Raw genomic sequence first — 22,151 nt, forward strand, 5'->3', positions numbered from 1 at the left:
AGGACAGGGATTTGTGATACCCAAGCCTTGTGCAGGGCGCAGTGGAGACAAGTATTTTATACGTCAGTTGCTGGCCTCTGCCTGGCAGAGACTTTTACCATGATGGGAATAAAAGACTGTCCTGGTTTTGGGTTTTTTTTGTTTGTCTGGGTTTTTTTAAGCTAATAAAGTGCATTTCTCCACTGCCAAGTGCTAGTTATTAAAAACAAAATAAATTACTTAAAGCAATACACAAAATCCCAGGGCTTTGTACTTGATTAATTTCCTTGTAATAAGCCTGTAGACCAGATTCTGGTCCATAATTCTCTTCTAATTGCCACGGTGTAGAGCCAGTGATTTCAAAGTCACTACAGTGGGATAATTAAAACAGAATGGGTCAGAATCCTCTTATGTATATATATGCATTGTGTACATTAGGTTTAGCTTTTACATTGCATTATACTACATCTATTGTCTAGAAAGTGCCAGTAAATCAAGGTTTTAAATAAACCCATTTGTGGTGTAGCATCTTACTGTTTCATTTTATAGCATGCAGCTATTACTGGTACAGCTATAATAAAATGAGAAGGGCAGCAGAAGTGCCAAGGTCTTGAAAGAAAATACTTTCTGAATGGAAAAACAGGTGAGAATGAGCAATAGTGTAACCTGTAAAATACACTTTCTTTTATGAGTATTGTTGCCATCTTCTAGGAGAATGGGTTGGATTATGAAGCCTGTCTTGTCGCTCAGTGTGATGCCTTGGTTGATGCATTAACGCGACAGAAAGCGAAACTGCTCACAAAGGTGACCAAAGAACGTGAGCACAAGCTGAAGGTGAGCACAACTCTCATCAGCTGAGCACAGCTGCTGATACCTGATGTTAATGTGCATTTTTAAGCCCCTAGCTCTTTACACCATGAAAATTCCTAGTGAACAAGTCCTAATGTCCTTCAGCAAGTTCCAGTTCAGCAGTTTGGTAGAACTGTGCTTGTATCCTTAAAATGAGACATATTCTTCAGCAGTTTGTTGAATCAGGCCATCAGTCTTTATTTATCTGATAGTCTGGGACTGTCTTTTGAGAGGTACTTATCAGTGAAATAGATCTATGTGTGGTTTGGATTCCAGGATCTTCTGTCCAAGTCAAATGTTGGGATTTTGGTGTCTCTTCAAACCTTCAAAATTCAGGCAAACCACCTCCAGACATCCATGTGCCATTCAAAAGATATTAAAGAAATACAGCAAAGAGGGGTGGGGAAGAGAAAGCTAGACATGGTGGAACAAAGTGGCAGTTGAGAAATGTTAGGCACATTTCTTGAAATGTTGAACTACAGGTGTGATTTTGGGGTATTATAGTGCAAGTAACATTAAGACAGAAGGAAAATTTGAAGTGAAATACCTAATATGGCAAACAATGAATAAAATCTACCTGAGATCAGCATTTAAAACTCCCCCTGCTTAACAAGAACCAACACTTAGGACTTAGTACTAACAGCACAGCTAATCGTGCAGTTTATTCCTGTTAGGCTGTTGTGCCTCAGGAGTTGTGGTATCACAGTGCTATTAGGCATTGCCTACAGCCATGTGGCAGCAGAATCAAGTCCAAAATCTGGAGAAATGAGATATGGTGCTTTTCTTTCTTAATCCTAGCAATGTGTTCTTAAGCAGAGTAGGCTCAATGTTGAATTGTGGAGAAAATGATAGAAACCTCTCCTGCAGTTTTCTTCTGTAATATTTGCCTTTTAAGGCAAGAATTTTTTTAAAATCTCAGATTTTAATGAAAGTGTGATTGTAAATGTGAGTACTGTAGATGCAGAAACATGTTCTGTGCTTTTTCTGCCCTTAGGAAGCCTGACCTTTGAGCAATTATCTGCTCTGGAAATTGAGATTCCCTGTGCACCACATTTTGCCAAGCTAATTATCGGTATTTACAATATAGAGCAAGTGAGTGTAGCTGATGGAGATATGGCAGTGGCCATATGGCAGCTAAATTAAACACAGCTTTAACACACTCTTCCATTTGTTGTCTCTTCTGAAATAGTCTTTTACAATTCACTGTAAGCTGAGGCAGTCATCAGAACTGAACTGATGCTTGTTTTCCAGGTTGTTTGGGACCAGATAAATCACTGTACACTGAAGCTACGCCAGTCAACAGGGCTTATGGAGTACTGCTTAGAAGTTATCAAAGAAAACGATCCCTCTGGATTTTTGCAGGTATTTTTATTTCTGATGTATGGGGTGGGGGAGAACCCAAGACATTAAAATTAAATTAAGTTAAAAATGGGTGGCTTTAATAATTAGCCTCTTCCATGTCTGAGGCAGGTTCACCTTGACTCCTGGTAGTACTTTCTAAAAGCTCAGATAGTCTGGTGTATGTCTGAGTGAAAGGTTGCTTTCAAACAGCTGCAGTCTGACTGAGGTTTGGAGTTAGTGGTCACACCACTTCCCTGGCTGCTGACGTCTTTGCCAGCCTTTTCTTCTGGGATGAAAGAGTGATGCTACACAGCTAATGATAACTTTCTGCAGAATATTATTTCATTCTCATGTGAGAAACCCATCACAGGACCTCACAGAGCTCTCTGATCAATTTGTAAAGGTCTGTCTCAGCAGAGTTGTACTTTTCCCCTTTTTGCTTCACTTCTTTGCTTTACTCATTCCCATGTGCAAGAGTTCTTTCAACATCTCACGTGGGAGGAACACCAGCTTTAAGGGCTTGCTTGTAGCTTCGCTGCACTGGGGTTGTTTCACCTCACAGGGCTATAAGATGGGTCTTGTAGCTGGAGGACCCAGGTACTCCTCTTTGCAAAATACAGCCTAGCCCACAATTGCCTTAATGTCCAGGATATTGTTTCTTATGTGCAAACAATTGAAAATGTCTATTGATGAGATAAAAAAGAACAGTTTTATTATCCAATTAATTATTTTGCCCAGCTCTATTATTTTCATTGTTTTTATTATTATTTTTATTGTTATTATTATTATTAATCATATTATTTTTATTATTTTTCATTCATTCTATGATTCTGTGATTATTTTATTTTGCCCTATTAGTTTTGTGGCCTTACTCATTGCCTAAGAAGAAAGGCACATCAAACAAAATGACCTGCACGTGTCTGTCAGCTGAACAGGGTACTCTGCACACATGAATGCCTGAGTGTGAGTGGGCTGTCACAGCATCCCTAAAAACCAGGATAAGAATTCACCAATTTACAAGTATTAGCATTCGAGATTGATTGTTACTATCATGTCTTGTCTCAAGCAAGAGTGAGGAATGTGTGGTGTGTATCAATCTCAAGGCTACACAGATTTTAGCAGGCAGTTGGTTGGATACTACTGGACAAATTAAGCCTTTAGGTGTTATCTACATGCTCATAGAGACATGCTTAATTTTAGCTTACTTGTCCTGTAAACTTTGTGGCTTCATTCTTTGCAGTCACCTTTTGTAAAAGTTGTGTTCTTACCTTCTCTTGTTTTATCTAATGATGTTTTCAAGGCAACCAGCAAACGCTGAGGTACCGCATTACTTAGATCAAGTACTCCTGCAGGCAGGACACTGAAACACAGCCAAGGGATCCAGCATCCCAGTAGGTGTCTTCAAGGTTGTTGGAAGGCTATGAGATGCTCCTCCACTTACTGCACAGACTGTTGGTGCAGGAGCTCAGACAGGAGTGTCTTCCAGTAGCAGTAATGAGGAAAGGTATTTGAACAACTACAATAAAGAGTTGACTCTTTCTGACCTATCTAGAAGAAAATTCTGCTCCCTGTAACTCGTGAGAAACTCACTGGGAGAGGCTCCAGATACTCAAATGACAGTTTCACAGAACTCAAGGACAGTTGAGTTAATTGATTTCTGCAGAGCCAGGATTTCACTTCCAGAAGAGTCTGCTACAGTCATCTCAGTCTGACTTTTGGCCTAACTGTGGGCTGAGCTGGAGCAAAGCTTTAAAAATTAAATTCCATTTTGATGTAATGATAGAAAATCCATCACATTCTTGGGAAATCTATTTGACAACTTAGCACTCTCACTGTGAGAAATATACATCTCCCTTCCCATTTCCTTTTTTTATTCCTTTCTGCTTTCATCCACTGAATCATCTCTGCTAATGGAGAGATCCTCTAACATTTAAGCCTCTCCTTGTGCAACTGCGTTTTAAACAGGAGAACAAAACTAGACTGTGCAGATCAGAAAACAGAGTGCAGAAGTGTATCTGGCATTCAGAAGCCTGATACCTAACATACTCTTAACGGACTTTCTAAGTGCAATTTTTACTTTCCTACTCTAAGATGAGATTTTTTTGTTGAAAAGGTGAGCCAAAAGGATGAAGTATAAATGGACCTCACCCCAAAGCAACCAGACCCCATCTCAGCTGTTGTGCTGTCCTATTCCTGCTTTCTTTGTGCTGTATCTCACAGGCATTCTGTTGTTTTAAATGTGTGCATCTGCCATTTCATCATAAGCCTGATATTCTCTTTCAGATTTCAGATGCTTTAATCAAGCGTGTTCAGGTATCTCAGGAGCAGTGGGTGAAAGGAGCCTTGGAGCCAAAAGTGTCTGCTGAGTTTGACTTGACTCTGGATAGTGAACCTCTACTGCAGTCAATTCATCAGCTGGATTTTATTCAGATGAAATGTAGGGGTGAGCTTTTATGATTTTCTTGTTTCTGGTTTTCATGCATGTGTTAAAACAGTGCTGGGAGGGACGGGGGCATGGAGAGAGGAAAGAGGAAAGTGTTGAAATTGCTGAATAGTTTTAAAAGGTTTTCAAGCAAATTTAGGTTGCTGGGTCTTTCCTGGACCTTACCTCACGTGCAGTGAGCTGGATGAGCTGAGACAGAGATATCAAGTGCTGTTAAAGACTTGAAGAGATTAATTCTTCAGAGTAGGGCTGTAGGGCTGACAGTTAAAAAGACATTAGCTGCATGAAACTTTATGCCATTTTACAGCATTCCTGGATTTGACATGGTTAATTCAAAATACCAGTTACCCCAATCTTGTCAGGAACAGCTGAAGTAGTAAATAAATATTCCTCCCTTCCCATATTTACTTGAACAAGGAGAAAAAAAACCCAACCCTTTGACTTATATCTGGACTGTGCTGTGAACAGTGGCCAGCTTAAAAATCATGAGACAGAGGTTCACAAGGGGGTGGTAGATCCGTGGCTATACCTTTCCTTGATTCCAAGTATCTGAATAATTCCAAGAGACACATTAAAGGGAAAAGTGGTTTTAAAAAGTGTTTAAAAATGGGAGCTGATGAACAATAGATGCTATTGGCAAAAAAAGAGAAAAAAAAAAAAGAAAAAAGAAAAAAAAAAAAAGAATTGACATCATGTACTTGTAATGAACTTGGTTTATATGGAGCAGGATGAGAACTGCATCAGAATTAGGTAGATCCATAGACCCACTGTACTTGCAGGCCATTGTAGTCCCTGGGAATGATGCCATTAACTTCCCTCCATGGTGATTCAAGCCTTAATTATACATATGGTTGCAGGGCAGAGGCTGCCAGAAGTCAGTGAATGAGTTAAGGATGATCATGCCTTGATGCCGGATGTGCTTTTTTTGACTCAAAGCAAGTCTAAAGATTTCAGTTCCATTTCTCTCTTCCCTCTGGGCCTAATTCTGAACCTAAGAGACCAAACATGAAGTAATTAGATTGGATAATTTGGCAGATAAAGATGTGGAGAAACAATGAATTAACAGTTAGAGGCTGAAACCTGCTCACCAGCAATGGTTTGCATCTTGGCATAAATAGGCTGTGTTAAATTTACTCAAAAACCACCTGTGAAATACTGACAGCCAGGAAAGTGGAGTCAAGAGAGAAAGAGTATCACTGATAAAACTTCTCTGAATACTGTCTGCACCTGTCTTTTAAAATCAATTTATATTTAATGTGGGCCATATGTATTGTGAAATATATTTAATACTAATCTTCCACCACTTTCTTTCCCAAACATATAAAGCATTTAGTTAAACTATCCACTTGGATTGCTAATTAACCACAGGTCACTTAAGGTGAAAGCAGCTTAGATATTTGGCTTTTGGACATTCATCTGGCTTTAAGCTTGAAGATTTATGAGACTTTGACTGAGCCAGATTCACTGGAGCTTTATGAAAGATTGGGCTGTTTGCTGTGCTCTCATTTATCCTACAGTGACAGGGGAGATCTGATTCTGAGCTAGTCACAGTCTGAGAAGCAGAGAAGAAGACAGGACTTTTTCTGCCCCAACCTGCGCAAAGTTTACAAACACTCTTGGGCTTTGCTGCCCAGAAGCACCTTACAGATAGCCCTGAGGAAAGACTTTTCCGTGAGCTGTCTTGGCCTTGGCCAGGGACTATCCATTGCACATCCCATCAGCTTGGTTAGCACAACTGGCATAACCATGTACTTTTTTTTTTTTTTTTTTTAATTTTACCTCTATGACCTCAACCAGCTCTGCATTATCTTCTCTTGCATACCAGTCTTGCATCTAGAAATGCAGGTACCACAGAGTAAGCAACTCAGCTTTTCAGTAGTGAGCACCTGGACTTACTGGGAACACCACTTTGCTGGGGAGAAGCTGGTGTTGCAGGACTATGTTTTGCTATTTATCACTGTCAGGACTTGTATATTTCAATGTGTTTCTTCACATCTGCTCCTCTTTCTCCAATCCTACCTATCCCAGCACACCAAGAAGTCATCAGTCTTTACCAAACGTTGTTGAGGCAAGTGTTATTAAGCCACTGTACTGCTTGATCTGACAAGAGCAAATGCATTAAAGACATTGGAGATGGTTTGTAAAGGGAGTTTTGGGGAAATCTAGGAGAACAGGACCAGCATGGCTTTTCCAACTGCAAGTTGTGTTGTTGTAAAAGCTTTGCAATGTAAAGTCTGTACTATTGTCATCAATGCTTAGTGCATGACTGAATTTTATTTTTTTTTCCAAACTCTGGCCTCATTCAACCTCAGTGAGCTTGCATGGGTCATTTAGAGTGAAAGCACGCTTGTAAGCAAACATTGATTCACTGTGGTAGACAAAGAAGAATGAAAATGGGAACAAATCACATTACATTTGCTTTGGTGACTTGTACATGTGCCTTACTGGTGGGCTCTCTATATCTAAAGCTCATCTCAATAAAGATCAGAGGGTGATTCTGCTTTTTACAGAGAGAAAAATCAATTTGGTGACAAATTAAATGTGCCGAAATGTGATAGATGTACAAGTAATGCTTAAGCAGTTATGTTGGCCAGAGGGTCTCACTGATAGCCCTTTAGCAAGTGTCCCATGCTCCCCAGGCTAGCTGACCTGCTGAGACACACACAGCTCTATTAATTGCTGGCATTTTGAGCTTTCCCAGATCCCTTTCCTCTGTCCGTGGTTTCTTCTCTGTATTGCTTTTTCTGAGTGCTCTGGCACAGAATTCCTGTCCTCTTTGAGAACTGGCTCCATGTGTACATCACATTTCCTCAGTTTGAGCTATGGGCACAGGCAAGTATGTGCTCCAGGTTTGTTTTGTTCAAATAGCTGGAACTGTCATGAAATCTTGGTTTGTTGTGAAATGCAGACTAGGTATAAAATAGGAAAAAATATGGCTACTCTCTACTTTTCTGTACCACCTCTGCATACTCACTTATATGCCCTTTCTCCTTTCAGGAGCAACTCCCTCCCTCTTCTGCAAACCAGTTTCCTGCCTCAGATCTTCTCTCCAGCCATAAGCTGCACAGCTCTGATAATGAAAGAGCAACTGTTTTATCCTAGACTTTATTCCTGGTTCTGTCTGCTGTGTGTCATGGACCCAGGTCTTTGCCTGTGGTCTTTCCTTCTCTCTCCGTAACATTGGTTCTAGGGCAGTTGCTGCTGTGGTGACTGTTTATTTTACAGGGCCACAGTGCAGTTTTGGAGGACATCAAAGTTGTCATGTTTCTGAAGGTCCCTTTCTTTCACTGTGTTTAGTCCTTTAAAAATTAATCCGGGAAGGTGGAGGGCATTGTTGCACAACTTGCTTGTCAAGAGGACAGATGACAGACAACATCTTAGAGCAGCTCTATTCTACTCTGAGACATCAGCTGTGAGACACATTGAAAAATGTGCTTTTGAAACTGCTGAGTTGCCATGAGACATAAGTATTATATATCTTAGCTAAGTGTGACTTGCATGAAGCACTTTTGAAATAGCAGGACATCATTCAAACTCATTAATAGGTCTTACTAGTGCAGTGTCATTTCTCCCTTTTTTATTTTTAATCTTTTCCTTCAAAAACTCTCCAGAGGACTTCAATTTGAACAAGAAGTGGGACAGTAATTTAATCTCAGAGACTCTTTTTTTTCTTGACACTTAGCCTATATTTTTCTTTTCTTAGTTCTGTCCTACTGCTCTTCACTATGAAGTACATCCCAGTGTCCCAATTATTCAACTCCTTTTGCACTTACTTACGACTTTTGCCACAAGTGTTCACCTTTTCTCCTCCCAGAGGGAATGTGAGATCAAGGCAAATCTCTGCCCATCCACGTCCAGGGGAGGACGCAGGAGTGCAGGTGCAGTGAGCATCATCCAGTAAAGCTGTCCAGATGCTTGGTGGGAGCTTCTTACCCCTCCTTCAGCTACTGCATTATGGGGACAGTCCCTCAAAGCCTCCCGTCAGTGTTCCTAGGAGATTTTTGCAGGGGGTTGGAGGGGTTAGTGCTTTATTGAGAGATGAGAGGGTGTTGTCTGTTTTGCACTCTTTAAATGTCAGGAATTAGGTTTTCATCCAGTTTGGCCAGGGGGAGTCTCAGAATTGGGGAGGACCCAGGGAATGTCTCCTGAGAGGGTTAAACATTTAGCTAAAATGGCAGGAGTGTGGACGGCCCTGTCTTCTCCAGGCTCATCTCGCTGGAAATACACAGGCTAACAAACAGAAAACCCTAGCTTAAAATGGTTCACTTAAAAAACCCCTATTACTTCTGAATTTCTTGTTTTCAGGTTTTTGACTCTTGTAATGTCACATTTCTGTTATTTCTCCAGACACCGTGTCTCCTGGAGAAAAGTCTGAACTTCCCATGTGAAAAAACAAGCGGGTTTTTATTTATGACACCCTTTGAATCATCCTTAAATATCAAGGAATAGGAAGAGGTTTTGGGTTTTTTTTTTTTGTCTTTTCATATAAAAATGTTCAAGAGCTAATTTATAAAGCTCTTTTGTTTCAGACCACAGTCATTCTGCTGGGCTACCAACCATCTGCATTCACTGTGATGATGGGTGGTGCTAGCAGAACGCCACGGTAGTTTCTGCACTGTTTATCACGAGTATGATGTTGACTTTTGTGTCACTTCCAAAGTGGGGGTGAAGCCTTAGCCCCATTGCACAATAGCATCAATTTTCCCACAGACTGCTTGGTACACAGCACGTGAACAGTCCTCTTTTATCTGGAGAGGTAAAATAGGACAAAAGGAACAGCTCAAGGGCTTAGCTCTCAGACAGAGAGAGGAAAATAAACTAGAGGCTCAAAGGAGAGTAGATAAAAGAAGAGCAGACTGACATTGTTAAGAACTAAGTCGATGAGCACTCAGAGCACTCAGCTCTTTGCAAGACATGGTCAAGTTCTGCAGAAATTATCCTGAATGGTGAAATTCAGCCTTGAGCAGAAGACCAGGCAGGGTCTATGCATCACTCATATCCCACTTAGCCTGTGCTGTTTCAGTGGTGCATAAGGCACATGTCAGGTGTCTCCAGAAGACCCAGTTTTCACTTTATAATTTCCAGCAAAGGGTGCATGGTGAGAGTTAGTTGTGTTTAGCAGAGACGGTGTGTGGAATCCTCTTTCCCTGAATGTTTTGCAGAATCATAGAATGGGTTGGATTGGAAGGGGCCTTTACTGGTCATCTAGTCCACCACCCTTCAGTGGGTGGGGACATCTTCAACTAAATTAGGTTGCTCAGAGTCCTATCCAGTCTGACCTTGAATGCTTCCTGGGATGTTTATTTCTATTTTTAAGATGCTGGTCTGGTCAACAGCGTCTTGGTGTTTCTCCTGGGCAAATCACTAAAAAGGCATGTTGGTAGATAACTTTGCACCCATGATTTCTGAGAGGAGAGGGCAACAAGCAATTTCCTGTGGTACAGAAGTTCCTTTTGCTACCCAAAACAAGGGATTTAGATGAAATTTGCAAATGGAACAGTTTTCTCCAACAGTTTATTTAAAGTGTGGCTTCCATAAAGATAACATATCCAAGGCAGTTTTGATGAAAAACTGGGGAGGTGGGTGGGGATGTGTGTGGCAGAGTAGATGAAAAAAACCCTAAACTGTTGTGAAGAATCGTTTTGCTGCTGTTGGTGGAGTTCAGGCTCTGTCTTGCCACCATACTGGGAGAAATGGCTGGTCTGCTAGCTAATAGCCCAACTCTTCTTTAATGAGCTGAGCTTCCTGGCAGCACTGTCTCTCCCATGTCACCCCGTGGCCTGAGATACCTGCTGTCACTACTGTTCCCTTTCTCCTCTTGGGGACAGTGGGGCCAAAGTGCTGTAGTATGAGAAAAAAACTCTTCCAGACACTGACCCATGGGAAGGAAACAGACATGAAGTCCCCAGACTCTAGTCCTCATGAGGCACCAGAAGCACATCCAGATATGGTTCTGTTAATGTATTTCAGCCAAATGATTTATCTAACTGAGTAATTATATTTTTTAATATAATTTTTCCTACCTTATGTTTCAAGGAAGGGAATGGGCCCTTTTCCTCATTAATACTGACTCCCCTGCGAGGGGTGGGAGGTGGGCAGGTGTCACACTGCCCAAGGCACAAACTAACGAGGTAGGACAGAGTTACACTAATCTGTACCCAGTTCCTGTTACAGTGCCACCCGTCCCATTACTGCAGCTGGAGAAGTGTTGCACCAGAAACAACAGTGTGACATTGGCCTGGAGGATGCCACCTTTGAGCCACAACCCAGTGGAGGGTTATATCTTGGAACTTGATGATGGAGATGGTGGCCAATTCCGAGTGAGAATTTCATTCAGCATTTATTTATGTTTCTTTGTATATGAGTTTCCTCAGGATATGGATTTGTGTCTGTCTGAGGGTGGGAAGAGGGGGTAGGGAAGATGTGAGTTGTCTAAACATCCCTGCTTCCATCACATGGATGTAGAAAGCCCCAGGTGCAGATGCTGACAGGACCCTCAGCTTGGGTAAGGAAGTTTGGTTGAGGTTATTCTCAGGCTCTGACAAAGAAGGCCTTGCCCAAATGAAATGTGGAACTTCATATCACTACTACATGTACTGTGTTGTCCCCCTGGAGCACACAACAGCAGAAAATCCCATACTAGCCTACAGGAGCTGGAAGTGGTTTATTCCACAAACCAGAGATTTCTTTGAAGCCCCTGGTCCCATCTGTCCATAGCACCCCACATCAACAGCTGAGATTCTTGATGCAGCAATGCAATTTTTTCTGGTTTTCTGAGTAAAAATGGGATCCTGTATAAAAATACGGGATTTCTAAATCTTTTCTCTGGGGGTGGATGAGTCCAGACTAGTGGAAGTTTTCCACAGACATGCTGCAATGGGATTGGTAAGTATTGGAAGACATCCTAAGTGCTGTTCTATCAGACCCTCAGAGTGAGACGCAACTGCTTGCTCCTGCCTGTAAGTGCAGGGTATTTATAGTCTTCTGTCCCTTATTGTCAAATCCTGATAAACCAACTACAGAAATATTCAATCAGCTTTCTGCCAGCCGTGTCCCGCTGGAAGCTGCGGCCCTTCCTCCTCAGGAAGGCTTCATGCTCCTGTTGCTCTGAGACCAGGCTGGCCCTGGGCATTCCCTAGGGACTAGTGCCTGGAAAGCATCTGGAGATCACTGTGGAGTACAGCTGCTGTCTTTGCAAATGGGAAATTTTGCCAAAAACATATGATGGCATTTCTTCAGGAGCTGCAGACTGGCTTCTCACTGGAAGGAAAACTTGAAGGTTTCTCAAGCTGAAAATAGTCTGGCATGGGTCCACCTGAGGAACTGCTTCCATCTGCCAAACTGCTGCAGCCAGAGCCAGCAGAGGCACCTGATCTGGATATCCCTCGTTAGAAGAGACCAGGATATTGGCAGGACATTTTGATGTGGGCACTGTGCTTCTTGGAGGTCTCCTCAGTTCGTTGGTCCAAGTATCATTTCATATGTTTGAAGAGGCTGGTCTCAACTGCTGAAAGTGTGAAGAGGTACATTTGTGAATGACTACTGGGAGTTAATATTTGTAGGTACGAGTGTTATCATCGCATGATGAACGAAAAGTTAGGAACAAGGTCTTAGGAATACCAGTGACTTGCATAAACCTTTTCAAGTGGTATTCATACCTAAACAAATACTTGTGAATATACAAGGTTTCCGGCAGGTGCATCTCCAAGCCTGTTTGTGTAGGGAGTTTTGTAACTGGCAAAGGTTTGAGGACTGCCAGCACTGTCACGTCAAGATTTTGGATTGAAAAAGATATGAAACCATCTCAGTCCTTAAAAATCTAGCATGACAACTTCTCAGAACACTTTGCTTGCTGTGGTAGAAACACCCTCTGTTTTATTCATTGAAAGGTAAACTGCTGGCTTCTCAGCAATGCCATTTCAGTAAGAGTTTGCTGACCCTTCTAATGAAGGTTTATATATCTGAAAGCAGTGACACTGACTGCACTTCATCAGTATTCACTGGTTGGATTTAAATAATAGGTTTTGTCACCCATTGTAGCAGAGAGCATCAATCTGAATAAACACAAGCAGTGAACAGTGGTAAAAATATGAAATGGTTTAGCAAAATGTGAGAGTTATCCTACAAATACAACATTTTGCACAGACAGTATATAACATGGAGATAAATTAAGCTATTCTTTTAAAACTCTTTTCTCTCCATGAAAGATCATTAGCTAATTCAGGACCCAAGAGATTTTTTTTTGTTTGTAGCAGCTGCCATGGTAGCAAAGTGGACAAACTCTTGGCTGCTGTAAACTTCAGTAATACTTTTCTTATTCATCACATACTTAATTCACTTCAGATTCCTGTCAAAGAGCCTTAATCAACAGGACTACACTTATGCATATATGTAAGTGTCTTAACAGAACTGTGCCTGAGTGGCCTTAAGCTCGTTAGGGTCTTTGTTACTATAAACTTATGGATTCCACAGAATCAGAGAAATCAGAGGTGGAAAGGAATTGTGGCTTTCAACCCTCTGCCAAGACAGGATTTTTTCCTTTTCTGTCATTTTCTCTTCAGTTTTCCAACAAACATGAGGTCTGTAGGCTTCTTTCAGTTCATCATAGACTGTGTAATCTGACTGATCTTCTTAATTAGTCTGCTTAGGTGCTCCTCCTCCTGAAATACTTCACATTGGACAAGTGCTTGCTGTTTAATAAATCTTTGCAGACTTTTAAGATGTCTCTGCTGTCTAGTTGCTGTTTCATCATGTGATGCATGTGATCCTAATCTTGAGGAGATCAGTTACTTCTGGCTCTTTCTTTGCAGTTTTCAAAATTATCTTTTAACGCTGCCATGATACAGTCTTTCCAACAGAATAAAACCGTGCTTGCTTGTTTTTTTTATTCTTCTATGCCCACCTTTTCTGGTCCTACATAAATAAAAGAATGGTCACAGTGGGTCAAACATTGGGACTACTGTACAAAATAGTGTTTTTGAGTAGATGTTTAGGAAAAAAGGATAAAAATTAAGATCTTTCTGTGTTACCCTTTATTGCTGTACCCTTCCAGTTTCATCTTCACCTTAGTGTCTCCACTGCTAACCATCCTTGATGTCTCCACTGCTGTGGCTTTCCATGTTATAACAGTGTAACTTCTACATTCTGGGAAACAATGAAAAGCTGTTCACTTGTGGCTTATATTTAGAAGTCTTAACAAGTGATCCCAATGCGAAGAGAAACAGTTAAACTGCGTCCCTTTTTCTGCCTTTTTTTCTTTGAATGTTTAGGAAGTATATGTTGGCAAGGAGACTCTCTGCACCATTGATGGTCTTCATTTCAACAGTACCTATAATGCAAGAGTCAAAGCTTTCAACTCATCGGGAGTTGGCCCTTACAGCAAGACAGTCATTTTACAGACATCAGATGGTGAGTTGAGTTTTTGCCAGTTTCTAAGTGAAAAATTGCAGGTCTCAGTGGCAGGACACTTGCATCCCTTTATACCAACTAATATCTTTGGCACTTACTGGCACGCAGATTTTGGATCATCTGAGCAGAGAGGCCAGACACTGAGCATGCACAGGGAGGGAGCTCTCCTCCTAGCACTTTTGTGGATTTTCCATTGTCAGTAATGCTTCAGGTTTGAAATAATGCAATTTTATTTGGCTGTAGAAGTCTGAGGTCTAACTGAGATTCTTGTTTGCTTTAGCATACAGAAGCAGTTATGCAACACGGGATGTTTTTGTGCCACTCTGTCTCCACTTCTCCATATCTCTTTGGAATTTGTCTTTTTCTTCACTGGTCCTTCAATTTCACAGCAAGGTTTGATAATGCAGTGATGAGAATTCATATTTGTTCCTCTGTAATTGTAGTTGACATCCATATGGGCATTAGAATAAGTTCATCTTCATTAATGACATTGTGATGAATCAGGAAGTGAATGCTATTATCACTTCTACTTTTATGCTGTGTTACCAAAATGGGCTGGTATAAAATATTTATACTTTAAGAGCTTTTTATGGTGTTTTGTTTTTTTTGTTGGTTTGGTTTGATTTTTTTTAACTTTTCTCCCCCTTGGATAAAGTAATGAAGTCAGTCCCAACCAGCACGGACACAGTGGAACTCCATTTCCATTAAAAGCCACCCTGAACCAATTCACCTGTGTGAGCAGTTTCCGTATCATGGAGCAGTCTTTGTCTCCTCAGTGACTTTCTTTTTACTGTGTGAGGACAGAAAGTCACTGCCCTTAGCGGCTTTCATTAAGAGGAACAAGCACAGATGATAGAAGGCACCTCTGATATGAAGAACAGCAGGGCACCAGCGCAAAGCAGTCTTGTGTAGCTGCCTGCGATAACGAGGAAATATTGTCTTTATTACCTGAAATTGCTGCAGGGTCTTTAGAAAGACAGAATCTCAATCTGCTAATTGAAGTAGAGCAGGTGACAGTTGAACGCAGCCTGTTGTGCCGTAATCCTGCTGTTCCTTTTCCCCTTCCACAGTGGCCTGGTTCACCTTTGACCCTTCCTCAGCTCACAGAGACATAGTGCTGTCGAATGACAACCAGACCGCCACGTGCAACAGCTACGATGACCGGGTTGTTCTTGGCACAGCAGCCTTCTCCAAGGGTGTGCACTACTGGGAACTGCACGTGGACCGGTATGACAACCACCCCGATCCAGCCTTTGGCATTGCCAGGATTAATGTTGTCAAGGACATGATGCTCGGCAAGGATGACAAGGCATGGGCCATGTATGTTGACAACAACCGCAGCTGGTTCATGCACTGCAATTCTCACACCAATAGGTAAGCACCTCCTGCTTTTCTCACTACTGATTATTTTTCTTTGCCTTGCATGAGAAGAAAGGCTCTCAGCAAGCTAGCCATCTAGTCCATCTCGTTGCTAAATGTAGTTATTTTATTGCCTCTTAAAAAACTTTAGTGACAGCGACTGCATCTTAGCAATCTGTGTTGGTGTTTGTTATCCTCACTGTTAGCAGATTTTTCCTGAGATCTGGCCTAAATCCCCCTGCTGTGATTTAAGTCCACTATTTTACATCCCACCCGTGGCATCAGTAGACAGAGTGCAGCACACTGGGATACAGGATTTCTCTCTCATTGCTGGAGGAGCACAAGGAGAAAAGTGGTTAATTTTTTTCCTTGGGTGGAATCTTTGCTGCAGGGTTGCACAATAATTAGCACTGTTGATCGCCTGTACAAAAGGCAGATATGTATTGCCAATCCTGAAAGCTGATTACAGGCAATGCTGCAGGGTCACACCTCATGTGATCTGGACAGAGGGGTCTGTTTGGCAGTGAGGGCTAAGTGACAGCTTCTGTCCACCTGAGCCATTGTACTAAAGAGCTTTGAAAAGTCTCAGTCTCTTTCTCCCACCACTCAGAGGCAGCAGAGTGGTGGGGTGACATCTCCTAACTGAAGCTGCCTCCAGGGATGGATCACACTGAGACAACATGTACCAGCATGGGTTCAGCATTGTGCTGACATGGTTACGTGGCTTTCAGTGCTCATGATAGTTACCTCTGCCTAGTGCTGGCTGTGCTTCCTTGATGTGATGCTGGACTGTGTAGGGGAGGCATGGTCAGCTTCACTTGAAGCTCCCTGGAATATCAGCAGAACAGAACTGACTCTCTCCGTGTCCCATGAGAGGGTCAGCACTACCAGGTCAGCTGCGTGTTAAGGGCACTGAGACCCTTGAGAAGATTCCCACTGAAGAGTGTGATTCAGGATCCTAAGTCCCTTGCTTATTTTGGAAAATGGTGTATTTGTACTTACTCTATCTCAATGGGAGATTGATGTATGAATGGAATAAAGTGACTGACCAAGGATACATAGCAGGTCTGTGGCAGAGGTGGAATCAATTTAGATTTAGTTTTCTACTGACTGTCCCAGCAGGTCTTCCCCAGTCATTAGCTTAGGTGTTGTTTCTGTTATACCAAATTGCCGGCGGTGAGGGAAGCAAGCAGTCCAGAATCAATGTGATTGATAAAGCAAGCTTTGATTTATTGAATACACAGTGTTACTTTTATACCCTTTTCCAAACCTACATGTAGTGAATTCATTGGATAGTAACCACGCATAGTGAATTCATTGGATAGTAACTACTTGTAGTGATTTCACTGGACGGCAACTACTTGCAGTGATTTTACTGGATAGTAACACACATCTGAGTTCCAGGGTTCTTCCTTGTTTTCTATCATTCTACTTGTCTACCTTGTCCTTGAGTTAGTTTAAGCTAACAGAGATTGTTTATACTTGTGTTAGGCTAAAAAAAGAGATTGCTTGTACAGCTGCTATTTGTGCTACACTCTCAAGGCCTCTCGAGGAGATAGCAGGGGCCCATGGCCCTGCTGCTCAAGCCATCCTGCAACACCAAATGATTAAAAGAAAGGCTTGCAGGGATTTTTAAAATGCTCAAAGGCAGGTATTTTGAAGAGGTAAGTTCAAGCCAGCATTCACTGTATCCTAAAGCTAGCTGTAATGTCTCCTGTTGAATAGTCATTTATATGCTAAAGTGTACTTGTATTTTAAGTAAATATACTGCAGTTGCTGTGAGTTTTTGTTTTAAGCATAGTTTGATTTTGCAGATCACTACAGACAGGTGGAAGAACCTACTTATGGGGGTCAAAAGCTATCTGAAGTCAATTGGAATATTTTCTGTGACTCCAAAGACCTTACCTAATGTCCTAAGACAATATAGTGTAAAATAACATCAGCCTAATAAACACCTCAAAAGGTTCTCTATGCCTTGGACATCTTGATTTGATTTAGGGCAGAAGTAGTGTTAAGCTGTATTAATTTTAATTAATAAAAAAAATAATTAAACCATACTGTGAAACAGTTTATGGTTTCTGGAAAAATGCTGGCAAGCATTCTGTGTGCTGTTGTCCCAGAAACCTATTTTATGGCTTTGTTCCTCAGCATGGATCAAATGGTCCATGGAATCACTTTGGATTTCAAATAAACCTGCTTAAACAGGAAATCAAAGTGCTTTCTGTTGAGGATATTTTCCCGGTTTTTACTAGGTAAAACACAGAGGCTTTGCAGGCACATCCAAGGCAGGAATGGACCCACGGAATGTCTGTTCAAGTGGAGTACACTCACCAAGGGCATGCAGCCTTATGAAATCATACGCGCTTCAATGAAATTAGGTCTAGGCATTATGTTTTTAACCGTGACAGTCAAGTAGGTCAAGTTTTTAACTCATTAGCTGTAACAGTCTTTTGGAAACATTTATTGCTGCCTAGTTGTTTTTCTCGGCCAGAGACAAGTGCATGACAGCAAAGTGCCCAGTCCGAAGGAAATTTATTGTCAGCTTTTAGCCTCTCATAAGTTACTGTGATGGAGGTTACATTTTAGTAATAATTTCATGCTTCCTGGCCTTCATGAGAATAAATTAGGTCAATAAATAAATTACTAACTTCAAGGATAAGATGAGGTGGAGCTTGAAAGACCTTGTTGTTCCTTAAAATAACCAGTTCACACCAGAGATGGTGTACACCCATTGCCAAGAGGCACTGGTGTTCATTGCAGTGGATCCATTCCTTGGCAAAGTTCCCAAGAGCAGGAGTACCTGGTGCCATAGGCCATGCTCTAGCCACTAAACAATTATATAAAGAAAGAGATGGAAATCTCACTTAAATGTTTTATACTGAAAGATGGTGGGAAGTAAAAATCTAGAGAATTTGAAGTGTAGCCTTAAAGCCTCCTGCAATGGGTCTCTTAACTGACTTCAGAGATCTCAAGACAAGGTTTTTATCACACAAAAATCTTATAATTGACTGAAAGGCAATAGACATGACAATAGACATGGTAAAGTTGTTAAGTTACTGTAAAGCTCATGACTAAAATACTGTTAATGAAGAGTTAAGCTTATTCTTCAGTTTATTCAAGTGTTTATAAATCATTAAGCTTTATTTTTCAATTATACTGAATCCTCTTTCTGTTCTTAATTCCTCAAGCAAATCCATGCAGTCCTATTTTGCACATTGTCCAAGCTGCTGCTGAAAGCATCTTAGAATAACAGCCTCCACTGCCACAGGCAATGGCTTTTTTCATGGTAGCCAAATTCCCTGTATCCGTGCTCCAACTTTCCCAGCCTCTGCACAGCACTGCCGCTCTCAGGACCTAGCACACAGAAATGAAAATGTTCAGGATGTGAGAAAACAGGTGTGAGAAGTGGGATTTACTTGAAGTAATGAGAGAGTGCTGCATATCTTCAAAATTGGATCATCATTTAATGAATGCTAAGTATTTGTTGAAGAAGTATTTTAACAAACAGTTGAATTTTCCTTTTTTGTGGCCTGCACATTACTAGAGGCCTATGGTATAACTGTTATTAAGTAGTTTAAAAAATACATTACAGTAAAGCAGGAGCTTTTTACATCCTGCTGCAGAAGTGACAGGAGGAAAGGAGAGGGTCCCTATCTCTCTGCTCTGCCCCTGTGTCTCCTGGAGGGGCCTCAGCTGGGTCCCACACTTGCTTTGGCAGGGCTCTGCAGGCAGCATCTCCTTCCTCTTCAGCTGGACTGTCCCCAGGGACTGCAGAGGAGTCACTCAGTGTCACTGTGCAGCACACAGCTAATTAGCCCACAAGAAGCAAGTTAGTTTATCATATAGCAAAGAACATCATCTTAAAAAGGCAAAGTTGCTGTTTCTATTTCCCTATAAGAATCAATGTAATTTAGAAGGATGTCATAAAATCTATTTTAAAACACCTCAGGATATAAAACATGGTGCCCTATAATCAAAGCTGCTTCCAAACAGAGGAAAAAATAATGCAATCTATTTGTAAATAGCTCTGGATCATAGTGCTGTTGCTTCTCATAATCTCATTGTGATTGAGTGCTTTTAGTAAAACAGTCTTGATACTGAGATACTGAGGATAGGCAAGCATCTTAACTTTTGTTGGAAAATAATTTGCTTTTTGTTTCTGGAGAATAGCTCAAAGAGAAACCTATCAATGCTTATAGGACCAGAAAGGAAATAAAAGGAACCAGAGAATGGTGAAGTTTGAAATCTAACATATCTCAGAGCCAATTAGTGATTCTCAGCTATATTATTGTTTAAAGAGCTTTGAATGGAGAAGTCAGAATGCATTCTACACTATTATACCACAGATAAAACTTCCTTTACCTTCAGAGGAAATGCCATGTGGCATATTTAGTCTAAAAGAAACCAGTTTATGACACCTAGTGGACGATGGGAATATCTTACCCTGCACTATACTCTTCCTGATCATATTTTGATGCCACTCACTCTCCTCCCCCCCCCGATTTATTTTTAAGTTTTGCCTATTTATTGTGATAAATTTTATGTTAAAATTTCATTAATCTTATGAATGCTGTGTGCCTGAGGGGGGACACAGCACGGGACAAAAGCTGCTTCCTTTCCTACTGCAAATTTTGTCAAATTTGATTTACCCTGAACGAACAGTGTCAGGCTGTAAATCCATCACAGAGCCCCCATGATGTTAGCAGAGTAGCAGTGCCTGTGGCCAAGCTGCATATCTAGTGGATATTTTTTTTTTGCTCAGTGCTCTTTAAAGTAATACTGGGTTTGACTAACCCCCAAATCAAAGTGCATTAATATCAAATCACTCAAGTGTATAATGGCTCGTTGAGTCAATCCTGGCAAGCTCTGATACCATGGCAGCTCTCAGCAGCTGCTCCTGACACAACCAATTATCACTGCTGTTAATAACCATGGCTGCACACTTGAAACAGCTCCCGGTCCTATAGCTGAGCACCTTATCAGTCAGTTATCCCTAACCAGCCCCCTCTCCCCTTCCTCCCCAAACCTGCTATCTCTTGTACCTATGCTGGCTCCCGGGTCTCTGGAAAGCTGGGTTGCCTTAGGGGATGCCAAGGTGAGTAATGTAACTGGAAGTCTGAGTCTGGAGCTGTTAGTAGGCATAATGATTAAAAATTAATGCCTAGGAAACCAGCTTTCTGCTCTTTCATTCCCTGCTGTGCATCACTTCACTACAGTAGGGTTGCTCTGAGGAGCTGTGTCTCCAGGACTCCTGTCCTACAGGCTCAGTACTGACCTAACCTGCTCACTTCCCCCTCTCTCATCAGCTGAGGGGACCTCTTAGTTCTGCACCCCATTTTCGGCTCTTAGATTGCAGCTGGAGGAGGCATGGGCCTAATTTCTCTTTAGGGTCCCCCCACAAAGCTCCCATGAATGCGGTACATATGCATGTGAATCAGCCTTTCATGTGGATCAGCTTTTCGTGTGGATCAACCTTTGCCAGATGCTATGGGGATAATCGTTTCATCGTGCTGCTCCACTCTCCCTTTGCTTAGGGAGACTGTCTTGACCTAGAGAGAGCACTGGTGATGTAGCACTCTGCCTTCATCAGCAAATGTGGTCCCTTCCTACCTTAGGACTGAAGGAGGAGTTTCTAAAGGTGCCACCGTTGGTGTTCTCCTGGATCTGAACAAGCACAACCTGACCTTTTACATCAATGGGCAGCAGCAAGGACCTCCAGCATTTGAAAACGTGGAAGGTGTCTTCATGCCTGCATTGAGTCTCAATCGAAATGTCCAGGTAAGTCTTCTGCAGTTCAGTCCCACTCATCCTGCTCATCTAAAGGAGGATGGAACCATTGCTCCTGGGACTAACATGATCTCTGTGTAGTCAGTATGGACAGGAACTCTTTCTTTCTTACACTGATACTTAGGTAGGTTTTTTTGTAAAAATGAATTTGACCTGCCTTGCCTCACAGATGTGAGGAGTAATGCTGTAAAAACAATTAGATGTACCTGCACACACTAATTCCTGTGCTTGTTTTATTGCAATGGTCCATCTGGAAAATGGTGGTAAGGCTTCCTCTGCCAGTTTGACTGAAAAACAGGAGTATCCTAATTCCTCTAAGATCTCCTCTTATTTTTTGGAGATTATTAACACTGGCAAGAGAGAGAAATGTGAGCACCACAGTGATAAGGAGAGCAAAGACGACGTAGGTCAGATAATTAGTGCTGCAGAGAAGACCCAGTCAGCACGTAATTCATGCTCTTTCAGAAGACTGGAGATTGCTCTCTCTTGCTCTCTGATTGCCTTTTGGAGGAACCTCTTCAAATGCATTTGTACTTCAAGACCACAAGACCACTTCATATGGCTAGAAACTGGATGTAGTGTAAGGGAGAAGCTAGGGGAACACTTGGGAGCCTCAGAACTGAAGGGAGTTGGCATGGGTCAGGCAGGACCAGTGCAGCCAGGGTGGAACACTCATAATTTAAACACCCAAACCAAAACCAGAAACCCCACATGGCCTTATTTAACATCAACTTTTAGCGTTTGTTACTGGTGGAATCTAATCTAATCTAATCTTTCAGTAAGGTTTCATAACTTGTTTGTATTTGCTGCAACAACATGGAGAACACAGGCACTTCTCTGAGCAACTCTGCTATGTTCAACACATTTTTAGTCACAACCTACATTCAGTTTTAGCTGTCTACTTCCTTTAAGTACCTGGCTTACATTTCTTATTAATTAAGGCAGTGTGCTGACAATGGGCAGGGGGAATCTTTGCTGTTGAATG

The 22,151-nt window shown here is 41.7% G+C and overlaps 1 protein-coding gene across 16 annotated transcripts in view; it reads left to right on the plus strand.

The window, feature by feature from the left end:
- The window catches only part of TRIM67 (tripartite motif containing 67), a 37,118-nt gene that overhangs the window by 10,928 nt on the left and 4,039 nt on the right, over positions 1-22,151 (plus strand). For 2 of the 16 annotated variants that reach the window (XM_051616190.1, XM_051616192.1), the window contains 7 exons: positions 691-813; positions 2,080-2,190; positions 4,453-4,612; positions 10,787-10,932; positions 13,882-14,020; positions 15,091-15,394; positions 20,995-21,157. In XM_051616190.1, the coding sequence (XP_051472150.1) occupies positions 691-813; positions 2,080-2,190; positions 4,453-4,612; positions 10,787-10,932; positions 13,882-14,020; positions 15,091-15,394; positions 20,995-21,157 (1,146 nt within the window). Of the gene's footprint in view, positions 1-690; positions 814-2,079; positions 2,191-4,452; positions 4,613-10,774; positions 10,933-13,881; positions 14,216-14,759; positions 14,787-15,037; positions 15,059-15,087; positions 15,395-20,994; positions 21,158-22,151 lie in introns of all 16 variants that reach the window. The other 14 variants (XM_051616191.1, XM_051616193.1, XM_051616185.1 and 11 more) reach the window with 13 other exon arrangements.

Source organism: Apus apus, chromosome 3 (genome assembly GCF_020740795.1).
Source record: "Apus apus isolate bApuApu2 chromosome 3, bApuApu2.pri.cur, whole genome shotgun sequence".
NCBI lineage: Eukaryota > Metazoa > Chordata > Aves > Apodiformes > Apodidae > Apus > Apus apus.